The sequence below is a fragment of the Microtus pennsylvanicus genome, chromosome 3, assembly GCF_037038515.1.
Source record: "Microtus pennsylvanicus isolate mMicPen1 chromosome 3, mMicPen1.hap1, whole genome shotgun sequence".
In the NCBI taxonomy this organism is placed as follows: Eukaryota; Metazoa; Chordata; class Mammalia; order Rodentia; family Cricetidae; genus Microtus; species Microtus pennsylvanicus.
This window is the reverse complement of record NC_134581.1, coordinates 49,033,185-49,048,350: the sequence shown is the minus strand read 5'-3', so window position 1 is coordinate 49,048,350 and position 15,166 is coordinate 49,033,185. Positions and strand designations below refer to the sequence as shown.

General features: G+C 45.1%; 1 protein-coding gene across 2 annotated transcripts in view; it reads right to left on the bottom strand.

Annotated features, from left to right (window-relative positions):
• Myzap (myocardial zonula adherens protein) overlaps positions 1-15,166 on the bottom strand; it is an 89,200-nt gene that overhangs the window by 11,820 nt on the left and 62,214 nt on the right. For both annotated transcript variants that reach the window (XM_075965311.1, XM_075965313.1), the window contains exons 11-12: positions 8,948-9,031; positions 715-815 (exon numbers count right to left, since the gene is read on the bottom strand). In XM_075965311.1, the coding sequence (XP_075821426.1) occupies positions 715-815; positions 8,948-9,031 (185 nt within the window). The remainder of the gene's footprint in view (positions 1-714; positions 816-8,947; positions 9,032-15,166) is intronic.

Genomic DNA, 15,166 nt, shown 5'->3' with positions numbered 1-15,166 from the left:
GCTTGCTCAGCCTGTTTCCTTAAAGAACTCAGGACCACCAGCCCTGAGGTGGCTCCATCCACAATGGGCTGGGCCCGTCCCCATCAATCACTAATTAAGAAAATGTCTTACAGGCTTGCCTAAGCCAGAGATCTTCTGGAGGCTTTTTCTCAGTTGAGGCTCTTTCATCTCAGATGACCCTAGCTTGAGTCAAGTTGAAGTAAAACTAGCCAGCACACAGTCTAAGATCATTATGTTGAACCAGATTCAAACCAGACGTCTGGATATATCAGCTATGGTACTAAAGGATGGATGAATTTTGGTCCTCATTTGGATGCTCACTCTGAAGGTACCCAGCATACCCCTCTCACATGGTAATTAAGGCCTTCCTATAGCCTGTCCCTTCTCCATCTGCTACTCTGGGGCAGAAACCAATCTCATTTCTCTCTGCAACCTGTTTGCCACAGTTTGCTGAATGAATGAGAGAGAGAGAGAGAGAGAGAGAGAGAGAGAGAGAGAGTGCGAGAGCGCAAAGGCCGGCAGTAACTGATAGTTATGCTTCCTCAGTCTCTCCTTCACTTTCTCCTCCACCCACACAATTCCTCTGCCTACTTAGAAGTCACCATTAGCTCTAGAGCTGTGTTTTTCAGAGGAAGAATTCGACACTCTTCATCACAGCGCAGTGAAATAGTTTTCTTAAGTCAAAGAAGGGAAGAACAGGAAATTCCCAGCTACCTGGGTAGAAGATCGCAGCCCACTCCAACTTCTCTGGTCTCCACTTCAGTCTTGGGCTGAGTTTCCGTCAAATAGTCCAACCGGCTTTGTAGTTCATTATTCTAGAAATGAGAGGAAGGCAGCTTTAGTCAGTCAAGCATGCAGCATTGACATGCATCTCAAGGTGTGACTTCCAGAGTCGGTGCTGAAGAGCGACACCGATTCCATCATTGTACAAACCACGTGTGCACACACGCACGTCAGCTGTGCATACATGAACATAACACGTGCTGGTCTAGAGCAGAATCTGCTTTTTTCAGTCAGCAATTCATTGTCAGGATGGTGAGATGGCTCAGTGGGTAAAGGTGATGGCCGCCAAGGCTGGTGACCTGAGTTTGAACCCCATGGTGGAAGAGAACCGACCCCTCCATGCTGTCTTCTGACCTCTCCACAAGCTCTACTGCATGTATGTGGACACCCCCTCCCCCGATGTGTTGTAGCTCTCTCTCCCAAATTCACTAGTTTTCTGTTTGTGTCAACAAACTACATAAACCGAGTCACAGTGTCCTAGTGGATGGATGTACAGCATTTATTTAACTGGTCGCATACAGCGGGTAGTTACCGGCATTTAGCACATTTTTGGCATCATAAATACAGTGCGACCCAACTTTTTAACACTCCCTTACTAAGCTGTAAAATGAGTAAGTCTATTAATTTAATTTAGTGGGAAAAGCCTCTATAACTGGATAATTAGTATTTCATAGGTGTGGAAAAATTCAGAATCTCAAACATATAAACTAGAACGAGCTCCTTGGGATTAAAATTAGCATTCTGTATGCTTTTCATGCTTTTTTTTTTTAAAAAAATATGGAGCCAAACATTGCATAAACTGATGATTAGATGCCCAGGAATTGGAAATGTGCCCCATGGGGAAAATGAAGGACAGAGGGTAACAAAGGTGAGGATGGGGCTAGCTCAGCTCATTCCAGATCCAGGGGACCCAGCACCCTCTTCTGGCTACCCTGGAGCCGAAGGTGTGGATGGGGCTAGCTCAGCTCATTCCAGATCCAGGGGACCCAGCACCCTCTTCTGGCTACCCTGAAGCTGAAGTTACAGGCAGTGGTGAACTGTCTGACATAGGTGCTAGGAACCAAACATGAGCCCTCTGAAAGAGCAGCAAGTGTTCTTAACTGCGGAGCTGTCTCTCCAGCTCCCTAGCTGATTTTTAACAAGTTTGTTTTGCATTGTTTTAACTATTTTAGTGGGAGGTAATGACAGACTCAATTTTAAAACCATAATGGACCTATCTATTTTCTTGGCTGGAGTCTTTAAACTTGATGTGTAACACATACAAGATAAAATTTACTGAATAATTGTATAAATCACTTATGCACATAAAAACAAATACTTTTTTTTTTAAAAGAAAAGGGTTAAAAAAAAAAGTCCCAGGACACAGAAGCTGCCTTCAGTTTGAAGTGATGTGGGCTGTCACTCAGCAGCTCCCCTCTGAATGAGCAATGCCAAGGGGCTGTTGTGTAAAACCTTGTTCTGCACACGGTCCTGAAACAGGGAAATGGTATAAAGAAAGAGAATGCACTCATGGTGCCCTGGAAACTGATGAGCTATGACAGACCTGCGGTCCCACTCTGTCACCCAATCTTCAGAATGAAAGAAAGGTGCTGGCTTACGGGGGGCAGGGCATACTCTCTTCCGTTCTCCTATTTATAAGGGAAAAAAAGCCAAAGAGGTCTTTCTTGCTGGCAACTCCAGCCCCCATAGCCTGTTTCTCTCCAGTGCAGACTTTAATCCTGAAGGTTTCATGGAATACCAGGTGAGGCTATATAATCAGGAGGCATAAGAGATGGAGTTAGCAAATTTGCCTAGACTGGTATACAGGGAAGGGTGAACAGGTGGCCCCGAAATATTTTGTTTAAGTTCATAGGGATTCTGTGTATATTGTCAAATACCCTCAAAAGTACAGACATTAAAAATTAATACTTTTGAAATGGGATGAAATTGGTAAAAAAAAAAAAATGTGTCTTTTCTGTATATCAGACAGCCTAAAGGGAGCCAGTGATCAGTTAAATACAGCCCAGTGTGTATCCCTGTGGATCTTGGTCTTGCTGGGGAACAGATAGCTGAACAGAACAGAACAATGTGACAGCATTACAAAAACATCCACGAAGTAATTAGAGCGAACCCAGAGGGGATATATCAGAGTGGCGAGAGGGAATGAAGTCACTAGAGAGGGCTGGGAAAAGCTAAAGAGGTGAGCACCAATGCTGGGCAGCTCACAACCACCTGGCGCCCTCTTCTGGCCCAGAAAGGGAGCCTTAGCTCACCAAGACTATGAGACAGAAGGGAAGGTGAGAATCAGAGTAGCAGGAACCCCCACTCGGTTCTGGCTTCAGCGGAGAGCTTTAACAGACCTTGAGCTAAAAGAAGTTTGAATCTGAGTGGTAAAGAAGTGAACTGAGCCATTACCCATGACAGGCACAGCAGGAAGTAGCTGGGTCTAAACAAACTCATTTGTTTTGAAGGGGAAAATCTTCACTGCTCTTTAAAAGAGGGAGACAGAAGCTAAAGCAGTGGTTCTCAACCTGTGGGTCACAACCCCCTGGGGTCAAACAACCCTCTCATAGGGGTCGTCTAAGACCATTGGAAAACACAGATAGTTTCATTATAATTCAAAACAGTAGCAAAGTTACAGGTATGAAGTAACAAGGAAAATCATTTTATGGTTGGGGGTCACCACAATATGAGGAACTGCATTAAAGGGTCGCAGCATTAGGTTGAGAACAACTAATCTAAAGTATCTCTATTAAAGGGTTCACAATGCCTGTCTTAGAATCCAAAGTCACATGGCCTATGAGAAGTCAGGAAGATGTGACCTGTTGTTGGGGAAACAGGGATGGGCAGACAACGGTCCTGATGTGACTGTGATACTAGACTTTGCAGGTGAGGATTTAATGTATCCATCAAACCATAATAACCAAGGGATAAAGGAAAATATGTTCACAGACATGAACTAGTAAAGAAAAAAATAAGAGAGCCATGAAAGATTCAATTGGGAATTTTAAAATAGAGAAGTACAACATTTATAATTATTGTTGTTTTCTTTCTTAGGGAAAGCAGGGAGATGGTAAAGGAAAGAACCCGTACATCTAAAGGTACATTAATAGAAAGCATCCAATTAGAAGAAGTTAGGGCTGGGAGATGGCTCAGTGGGTGAAGTGCTTGCCTTATAAGCAAGAAGACGAGTTTGGTCCCCAGAACCCACATAAAAAAGGCCAGTGTTAGGAAGAAGATAAGGGAGAAGCTTGGGGACTCACCAGCCAGAAACCCTCATCAAAGCAGTGAGATCCAGGATTGCTGAAAATCCCTGTCTTAAAAAGTAAAATAAGGCGGAGGGAGCTGAAGGAAAACATCCAACATAGGCATCTGGCCTTTACATCCATGTAGGCATGTGTGTGCATGTGCATGCACGCATACACACACTCATGCACGCATACACACATGCACGCATGCATGCACACACATATGCATACAAGACTAATAAAAAGAAGTGAGCCAGCTGAAGTGAAATGGCTGAACTCTGCAGAAGCGTCTAGGACTGAGGGACCGTGGACTGGCTTTCCCGCTTTCCAACACCACCACCTTGTGTTTGCATGTGTAATGAGTACCTTTGTATGGACAGGGAGGTTCACTGGTGCTCCAGGAAGAGAGAAGAACCTGGTTGGTCCCTCTAGGTATATGGGGAAATTAACACACACACATACACATACCACACACACACATCACACACACACCACACACACACACACACACACACACACACACACACACACAGCAGTCACTCTCCTCAGGCCAGTGGCCAGGAGCTGACTCAGACTCCTAGAGAAGAACACGTCCAATAACATGCATGTGGGGAACAAGGTGCTGGGTGCTGCAGCTCCAATGCCACCCAGGAAACTTCCCGAGAGTCCTAGTATAGTTCCCCAGACACACAGAGAGGCATGTGCCCCGTACTGTGTATGTTAAGGATGGGGTGGTAACAAGCCTGACTTTGGAATGGTTTCCTGTGGCTCTTCAAAGCCACCATAACTTCAAGATTTTCAGGGGGGAAAAAAAGCAGTCCAGAAGGAATAGTTTTCTGAAGACCAGGCCTCTGATGTTACTTTAGAGCGTTCTTTATGAGATTTGTTCTCTTTCATTTTATGAGTGTGAGGTTTGCATGTCTGTGCATTCATGGAGTGTGTGCCTGGTGCCCAAAGAAGGCCAGAAGAAGGCATCAGATCCCCTGGAGCTGGAGTTACTGGTACCTATGAGTCACCTGATACAGGTGCTGGGAACTGAACTCCAGTCCTTTGCAAGTGTAGCAAATTTTATGAACCACTGAGCCATCTATCCAGCCCCAAAACATTTTCTTAAGTGTCAGAAATAGGGAATGGAATATATCTTCTCCAGAAGATTGGTAAACAAAAAGTTTTTGGGGAAGAAAAAAATAGAATTGGCTAAAGCCAGACAAAAAGGAAATTTGAGAATCTGGTATGTATTTTTGAGGTATGTGTGCACGTAAAACCTAATAGCTTTAAACAACAGTTAAGAGTGAATGATAAAAGAAAGGAGTAACTGATATTCTCTATTTGAAAGGGAAAGAAGCTTTCAGACCACGACACAGGAGGCACCCAGGATCGAGCACCGAATGCTCCCCTGGACTACTTGTCTATTGTCTTGCAGGGGTAGGACAACATTGAAAATCAAAGCAGTCTCAGAGGTGATGAGTTCTCTCTCCCTCCTCTTGCCTTTTGAAAGATGGAGTCACTGAGCCTAGGCACGGATGGAATGATCTACTCATGCTCGTGCACAGATAGTGATGAAACATGGATCAGAATCTAGCCTCGAATCAGATACATGCAACTTAAGACTGCAACCCAACACTGTCATCTGCAAAGTTCAAGCTGGAGAACTATGCTGTTGAGTGACAAATAGGGAAAAAAAATCACAAAATAAATCTCAATTTTGTATGTTTGTGTATGTACAGTTGCACGTGTGTAGACGCAGAGGTGAGAGGTCAACTTCAACTATCATTCCCCAGGCACTATCAACCTTGTCTTTTGAGATACAGTCTCTCATGGGCCTGGAGCTCACTAAGGAACATAAGCTGGCTGCACAGAAAGCCCTAGGAATCACCTGTCTTGAGCATGTCATCACTCCCTGCCTATTATGTGGGTTCTGGGAATTGAATCAGGTCCTCCTGCTCACAAGGCAACTACTTTCCCAAGTGAGTTTTTCCCCCAGTTTTCTCCCCCAGAATGCTTTAAGGAAACATCTGATCATTCATGGGGCTCCTTGGCTCCGCACAAGAGCAGGTTGAGCCTGCCCTGGTCCTGAGCCTGACCGAGTCCTATGTGGTACCACGGTGTGAAGAACTAAGATGTATGTGGGTGCATACAGCTAACTCTTGTGAGTCAGCTCTGGTTCATGACTATACCCTTCCCACAGACCTCAGGACACTTGCGGGACTGAGCAAAGGCACGTGTAAGAACCAAGGCTCGTCAGCCATTTACCTACCTTAGGCATTTTCTTATAGCAACAGAAAATTGCTTGAAAGTAAAGGATATAAAATCATTATGATATGGCAGCAAGCTGAGTCTGAGAAACGCCTTTTGTTCATCATGTCAAAGACAAAATTAATATACAATGTATAAGGAAAATTACTAGATGTTGTCTTTATATCAGCATCTAAGATAATTTTACAATAGAAAACTGAGGTGATTATAAGCTATGTAAGAAATGTAATGGATATTTTTAACCTAGAAAGATTTTTCTAAAGCCATGTAGTTTATTGTGTGCTAATTATATGCCTGCCTGTAACACCTCTGTGCAAAGAATAATAGAGTGAAGTGAGAGTCAGGCCATATCTGCCTGGGATTTAAATATCTTAAGGAAGTTAACGAGCTTTATAATCAGTGTTTAAATGCTTACGGAAGACGGGATTCCCCGCCGTGTTCTGAGATAGGTGTAGTGGACACTGTAGGGCCCTCCTGCACCCTCTGATGCTCACGGCCTCCCGATACACACATCACCTCCTCAGTCTTTACCTGGGGTTTCCTGTGATCACCACAGGCAAATGATCCTACCTAGGTGGCTAAACATCCAGAACCCCAGGAGCAGACCCTAGCCACTGTCTGGTGGGAGTCAGTGAATACTCAATCTGCTGAAGATAACTCAAGCTAGTTCCATACTATATCCCAGAGACCCCATGTGCATGAGCCTCAGCTGCCCACAGAGGTCAGCTTCCTTTCCCAGCCTCGTCTCCTCCACTATATACTGGGGGCTCCTGGAATCGCCTTCCAATTTTCACGTCTCAGAAGCCCAAACCATGAGTTGAGCCTAATCGTCTGAGCAAAGCAAAGCATACATTTGTAAGCCCTCTCTATGCACAGCACTGCCCTGGATACTTAGTGTTCTACCAGAAAACATGGGAGCACCACAGACAGAAACATGGTGGGCCCTCTGGGGTGAGCTCCTGTCTCCGTCAGCATCTCTTCCTCATCTTCTGACAACAGACCTCTTCCAGGGACTCTTGACTGTTACCAGGGAATGTGTGCGCCTGCACCTCCACCCCCAGTACACACAGGGCTGCGGCTGCAGAAAGCAGGGGAGGCAGCACATACCTGTAACCTTGTCATTAGAAGGTGGAGACAGAAAAGCATGTGCCAAGGTCACCCTTGGCTACATACAGGGTTTGGGGTCAATCTAGGCTACTGGAGATACTGTCTTTAAAAAATAAAAAAAAATAAAAGTTGATGCTGGGCCTAGTGACCAAGGAGGAGAAGACATGAGCAGAAACAGAAAAAATATCCATTTACTCAGCTTTAAGACACTGAAACTTATGAATCTCCAGGTCCCTAGAGGCCATGGAGACTCCTGGTTACTGCAGCCATAGGCAGTCCCGCCATCAACGTAAATGACGACCTGACTCACCATGCGTGCAAGCATGCATCAAGGAAATCAGTTCTAGATTCAGACACACAATCTCTACTGTAAGTGTGGGCAGAAAAATATTTTCCTGAAACTCAGTCCCTTATCTTTAAAACAGGGGATACATAATTTATCCAGAGGACAGCTCTTTCAATAACCTAAGAGCAGAGCTCACTCAGCATGCCAGGCGTTTCCGTATAGTTTTGGTTGTGCTCCTAGCCTTTAACTGCTGATCCATCTCTCCAGGCATTTTCTACGTGCTCTCGTGGGACTGTCCCACACAGGTACAGTTATGATTCCTTCGTGGAGATAAGCTACCTTCCTGGTCACTCAGTCAATAAGCAGGCAAGTGCTTCGATAGATCTGATTCCATTCTTTATGCCTATGTGAAAAGGAACCAGCAAACGCCCAGCACACACTAGGCACCCAAGAAATGCCTACTTTTCTTCTGGCTTCACTGTTGTGTCCTGGACTGTCTCGTGGGGGAAGGGCCACAGAGAGGGGCAGTGACAAGGACAGCTGCTTGGCAAACCAGCTCTTCATGGAGTCGAAGGAGACAAAGGCTCAATGCCAAGTTTTTAATAAAGAGCCTACAGGGAAAATGGATTTCGGCTCCTTCTATTAATACCCAGCCTCCTAAGAGTCTTCCAGCTCATAATTTCTTTCCCTGTAACTGCCACAAAATCCCCCAAATGCCTTTCAAAAGGCCAGAAGCAAGATTATGAAGCAACTTCAAGTTGCAGGTGGAACTAAGTCACCTTTAAAACATGTTTACGTGAAGTAACAGAAGACTAGTGTTGGATTGGGAGTCTGTTCTCCAACTGGGTTTTCATGGGCTGTGTGATGCTGCCTCCCTTTCTGCTCCCTTTTTTCCATTTCACATAGAAATCACAATCCTTCTCTAGACGTTTTAAAAGTTGCCAAGAAAATCATGGGAGGGACATTGTGTGTAGATCATTCACAAATTATAAAACCCTATATACTCGTGAGTACTGACAGCTTATCAGACTTGCCTAGAGAATTCTTAAAGAAGAATTTAAAAATTATTTGAAAACGCAGCCACAAGTAGCAGGCTGAGGCGTGGGGAGGGCAAGCGTAGAGAAAAAAGAGCTGTCAGAGCTCCTTCGCAGAGCTGGCAGTTAACCTTCAATCCATTTTATAAGGCCAGGAAATAGCCATATTTTTAATTAAGTGTCCACAGCAGGATCAGCAACATAAAATTTAATGGCAGGGAAGACACCAACTTGAAAGAGCCGCAGCCTCTTACCTCGCCTTCCAGGAAAGAGATTTTTTCTAGAAGCTGCAGTATGAGGAGCTGCTTCTGCTGCACTTTCTTCTTTAATGATTCAATCTAGAAAGAGACAAGAGGAAAATTGTCAGACGAAACTGCAGAACCGTACGACTGCAAGGTAATCAATCAACGGGCAGAAATACTTCGCTTGCTCACATAGAACCTATGTGCAGATTCCTTTTAGATTTATTTATTTTTCATTTTGAGGCAGGGTGGGTCTCACGTATCTCAGGCTGGTCTCCAATGCTACATAGCTGGACATGACCTTGAACCTCTGATCTTCTTGCCTCCACCTCCTGGGTGCTGGGATTTCAGGTGTGTACCACCACATCTGTTTTATGGGGTGCTGGGATTGAACTTGGGGCTTTGTGCACATCAGGTAAGCATTCTACCCACTGAGCTATATCCTGGCCCTTCTATATGGATTCTCTGTTTCCTGGGTCACAGCTGACCTGAGAATCTCTGGCAACAGGGGATTCTGAGACCCAGGGATGTCCCGTTAGGTTTGTGTAGCCAACCCCTCCACACAGATTGTGTTGTTTGGATAACACCCCCGTACGGTTCAGGGAGTCTTTTTCAGGATGGACACACAAGTCAACAGAGATGGTCTAGGTTAGACTGATGAAACACCTGCATTTCAAACATTTGGCTACTTCTCTTAATACATTTGTACCTGACCAACCAGGTGTCAAATGTTTGTTCAGGGCTACGGACAACTAAAGTTATTCTGGAATTCAGAAGGCTAAGGACTCATGAGGACTACAGTAGGCAGGACCGGCTCCACGAGCAGACCTGGGCTGCCCTGTCACCTTTGTAACACATATTACACCTATAGCATCATGTGACACACCATGGACTCCTCTTGGCTTTTCATTCGGCCATCTTGTTTCCTGGGACAGAGCAGAGGGTCTCCGAAAGCAAGAAACGGGGTACTCTGTGCCAGGTTCTGTCTTGAACAAAATGAGAGTGGTATGCAGACTCAACAAGCTTCCAACGAGCTTGTGTGGTGTGTGTTGGGCATTCGGGCATTGATTTACTAAAATCTCAGTGCAAAGTGATAGGGCTCCCATGGAAGGGAACCAAGAGACACCTGGAAGAGCGTAAGCATGCTGATCGCTTGACCCAGAAAGACTGTCTCTAGGCATAGCTCCCAAACACACATCGGACAGATTATAAATGACTTAGATGTATGACTTTTGATTTTCGAAAATACAAAACCAAATCCATCAATAGGTGACTGGTTGAACAACCTACCTTATACCCTGCCAGTGAAGATCTAGGCAGCCTTCAAAAATAAGGATCTCTTACACACTGATATGAGAAACTTAGTTTAATTAGTTAATTTTATGTTGTATGGGTGTTTTGCCTGAAATGTATGTATGTGTACCATATCTGTGGACTCTCCAAAGAAGCCAGAAGAGGGCATCAGATCTTCTGGGGTTTGAGTTACAAAGGTCACATGGACGCTGAGAATCAAACCTGGGTCCTCTGCAAGAAAAGCCAGTGCTCCTAACTGCTGAGCCGTCTGTCCAGCCCCAACTTTAGAAGTGTAAGAATGTGTGTGGCGGCTGGAACAAAACAGCCGGAAAAAGACTCTGGAAAACTGTATCGCACCCTGGTGCTGAAACTGAGGAACTGTCACTGTGTTCGGTGTGGTGGCAGCGTTATGACTGTCTTAGAACAAGTGCACACTTTGGACACGCACTGCGCAGCGTGCAGGGAATTTACATATATGAGCTAGGATTTGCTTTAACACGGGAGACAGGAGAATGAAAAAAGAGGAATAAAGAAAACCAATGTGGCCGAATGGGTCATGTGTTGAACCAGGAATGAGCCCAGTGGGCTTCACTGATACTCTCTTTGTGCTGGGTGAACTGAACGCTTTCTTCTTCATTTTGAGACTGGGTCTCTAACCCAGGCTAGCCTCAAACTCCCTATGCAGCTTATATAACCTCAAACACTCGGCCCTCCTGCTAGACTTACGGGTCACACCATCACAGTTTTATGCTGTGCTGGGGATCAAACCCAGGCCCTTCTGCATCCCAGGTGGTCAGTCTGTCAACTGACATTTTTATTATAAGATATTTTCAATCTCATGTGATATCAAGACGCACCACCCTATGGAAAGAAAAGCTGGCCAAAGAAAATAGAACCAGATAAACACATTTAAGGTTTTTAATTACTGAAGAAACTAAAGAGAGTAGCAAGTTGCCTTAATACCTCTGAAATCTGCCTCCAAAGAAGTGCCTGGAGAGGTTGGCAAGCCTGGGAGGGACAGACACTCGTGTGTTGCAGGTGGCACTGCAAATCAGAATGACCCTTCAGGCAATTTAGCAATAAATATTAAGAGCCATAAAGCTGCTCAGACCCTTTGACCCACTAATCCCACTCCTGGGAATTTGTCCTAAGGATATAACTCACACACAGGAAAAAAGCTGCACGCAGAAAGATGTTCTTGCTTCCATTATTTATAATAGAGAGAAAATGGAAATAACCTTAATGCCTCGCACTAAAGGAACCGGCCATAAATTACGAGATACCAGCGTGATGGAGTGTATTACACAAACACTAGACACAAACACCGCGCACAGTGGGAAAGTGTTCGTAAAAAGCCTCGAGGGACGAAAACAAAAGTTTACCCAAGTGAAAAGGAAAGCCGCGGAAGGGATGAGGGAAGAGAAACAGTTCTGATGTTGGTGTAAGACTGTGGGCTAAAAGAAAAAAAAAATCATGTAATTCTCTCCATTTTGCATAGGAATGGCTTACAGAAATCACCCCATAATGCTCGTTTTCCTTTCCTTCCTACAGTATTGAGGTCTTGTGTGTTGATATACAAATGTATCTGTTTGCACACAAATGCGTGCACATATGTGTGCACATGCGTGTGAGGCCTGAGGGCGACACCGTGCATCTTCCTCTGCTACCTTTCACCCTCCGTTTTGAGACGAGCTCTCTCACTGACGTGGAGCTTACTCGGTTCACTAGGCGGGCTGCTCAGGGGTCTTGCCTTGTCCCATCTCATCATCGCTGGAACAACAGGCACAGTCCACCATGATCAGCTTTGTGGGTGCTAGGAATTCAAACTCAGGTCCTCAGCTTTCAGGGCAAGTGCTTTGCCAGCTCAATCGTCTTCCCAGCCCTTGAGATTTTTTTAAATTAACTTTTAGTTGTTTTTTTTTTTCTTTTGCTTTGTTTTTCACTTATGGTAGCACTGGGTATTGAACCCAGGGCCTTGTACCTGCTAAGCAAGCACTCTACCACTAAGCTATGCCCCCAGTCCTATAATGACTTAAGTCTTTAGGTGACAGCCAAAATGAGACCAGAAATTCACTGTAGGGCCTAAGACGGTAAGGAGAAAAATTCTATCAAATAACGTAAAAAGCGATTTCAAATACCCTAGCCTTCTGCTGCTAAAGGACTCTTGAATGGCTTGAAAGTCAAGGACACAAGAGTCTTCTTTAAACACTAAAATCAGGCCACAGAGAGCAGCAGGACCTGGGGACATCTATCTCATGGGGAGACGGAGGTCATCCTGCTGACCACTACCCTTAGATTCTAGGGAGGGGGAGAAGGGTGGGAGGAGGGGGAGAAGGGTGGGAGGAGGGGGAGGGAAATGGGAGGCTGGGAGGAGGTGGAAACTTGTTTTTTTTCTCCTTTTCTCAATAAAATAATAATAATAATAAAAATAAAATGACATCGGCTTTCCATATCTATGGGTTCTGCATTCTCAGATTCAAACCGTAGGCCAGAAATAATCTTTAAGTGTGAAACATGCACAGATTGTTCTCTTGCTAAGATTCCTTGTATGATATGGTATAAAAACTATTCACACAGTGTTGGTATTTTATTAGTTCCTATCAGTAATCTAGAGATGCTTAAAGAAGAAGAATACAGACTTTGCACAATTTCCTGAAAGACCTCGAGATTCTCAGATTGTTGGTCTTTATGAGGGATTCTAGAACCAGACAATAACAGATACTGAGCAATGGCTATAAATCAAGCCATGGCAAAGGCATCATCAAGAAGCAAGACAGAGAATGTTCTGGGAGTTTTTTTTTAAAGGAGAAATAGACTGTTGTCACTCTGAGGAGGCATTTAGTTAGGAGGAGGAAGAGAGGATGTGGTGGGGATTCAGGGATTTTAGCAAACATTCACCATACAGGGTGGTGTAGATGAACATTCCTCATATGCAGCCAAACCAGGTTTATACGGTGCTGGGGATCAAACCTAGGGTTCTTTGTATGCTGGGTAAGCACTCTCCCAACTGAGCTATGCCTCAGCCCTCTTTTCTGTCACTATTTATATTCTGAAGCAGGGCCTCAAGTAGCCAAGACTGGCTAGGAACTCACTCTGTTGCTGAAGACCTTGAACTCGGCCTGATCCCCCCCCCCCTCTGAGTGCTGACATTGCAGGCCTGCTCTACTACCCAGGCTTTTTGTGACTTCTTCAGGCATTCCAAATTTGTAACTTGACCCTCAGGAAGTTCAGTTATTCTTCAGAAAATCTGCATTTAAGTCTAACTCTTACCAGGTGGTGGTGAATGATCCAGAATACTGGGCTTACATCAGGATGTTAGGAAGCAGGAAGTCAGAGAACCCGCTTTTCAGACTTTCCTAGGTGACTTCTACAATGCCTAACCTTCTTATGCTAGCTGAGCCCTAACACACATTGAATGGCTCACAACCATGTGCAGTACCCATAGACACCAGAAGAGGGCGTGAGATTCCCAGAGCTGGAAACACAACAACAACTTTCAGTTAATTTTTTAAAGAGAAGGGAAATAACAGTTGAGTTTGTTATAACTGATCGTTGCTTTTCTCCTCAGCCAGTTGAGACACCTGCTTCTGTAGTTTGAGCTGAGCAGTCACCTTTAAGCATGGCCACACACGCATTGCCTGGGGAGGTAGGGGGCTCACAACCTGGGGTTTTGTTGGTGGTGGTGTTTGTTTTTATGAGCTGCTTTGAAAACATTACTGTAGCAAAAGGATTTCCTCCAATTTGCCTCAAAAAGAGTCACCAACTAGGCCAAGAAGAAATCATACAAAAGTTTAGGAACAGGGTTGGGGAGACTCTGTAACCGACATACTATGTCAGCTCAGTCAGGTAGTTACAGTGCTGAACTGGATCCTCAGAGCATGCATTTAAAATGTTAGGCACGGTGGTGAGCCCTGTGTTGGGAAGCAGGAACTAGCAGATTCCTGAGGCTCAGTGGCCAGTAAGGCCAGCCTAATCAACAAGCTGGAGAGCTGTCTCAACAAACAAACAACAACAAACAAGTGGATGGCTCTTGAGGAATGTCGCTGACACTCGAGGTTGTACTCCGGCCATCGCGAGCATGCACACAGAAATGCCCCCAAATAATACCGCACCCCACCTCCCCGCTACACACAGATTAGGACAGAGACTTGCAACTTCCTGGGCCTGCCTGCCTGCCTGCCTCCCTTTCTTTCCTCCCTCCCTCCCTCCCTCCCTCCCTCCCTCCCTCCCTCCCTCCCTCCCTCCCTCCCTCTTTTCCTCTCTTCCTATTCCTCCTTCTTCTTTTTTGATTTTTCAAGACAGGCTTACAGGGTTTCTCTGTGTAGCTTTGGTGCCTGTCCTGGAACTAGCTCTTGTAGACCAGGCTGGCCTCGAACTCACAGAGATCCACCTGCCTCTGCCAAGTGCTGGGATTAAAGGCGTGCGCCACCACCGCCCGGCTTGGGCTTTTTCTTTCTAGCAGTAACATATAGGATACAGGTCATTTTCTGTTAGAGGATGAAAAATGACACCCTCTATAGGTGAGTTTATGTGACCAACACCCAGTTGTGCAAGGCTCAGGAAACAACTTGAGAACTGCGAGGAGAAATTAGTGAAGAAATACAGCTGTAAGTACGAGCTGTTACACAGGATTGACACAGGCTGCTAAGAAAAAACACTTTCTTATTCCCGTTGGGAAATAATTATATATGTGAAAAATGCCTCATAAAAGAGGAAGTCCACGGAAGCAGAGTCCATGCAAGATTCCTACCAGCTAGATGCCAGAGCCAAGTGTGCAATCAGATTTCCTCCCGCCCCAAATCTGTACTGAAAGGCATGCTAAAATCTGGTGGGAGAGATGGGTGGTGGTGGTGCACACCTTTAATCCTAGCACACGTGAGGCACAGGCTGGTAGAGCTGAGTCTGAGGCCAGCCTGGTTTATAGAGTGAGTTCCAGGG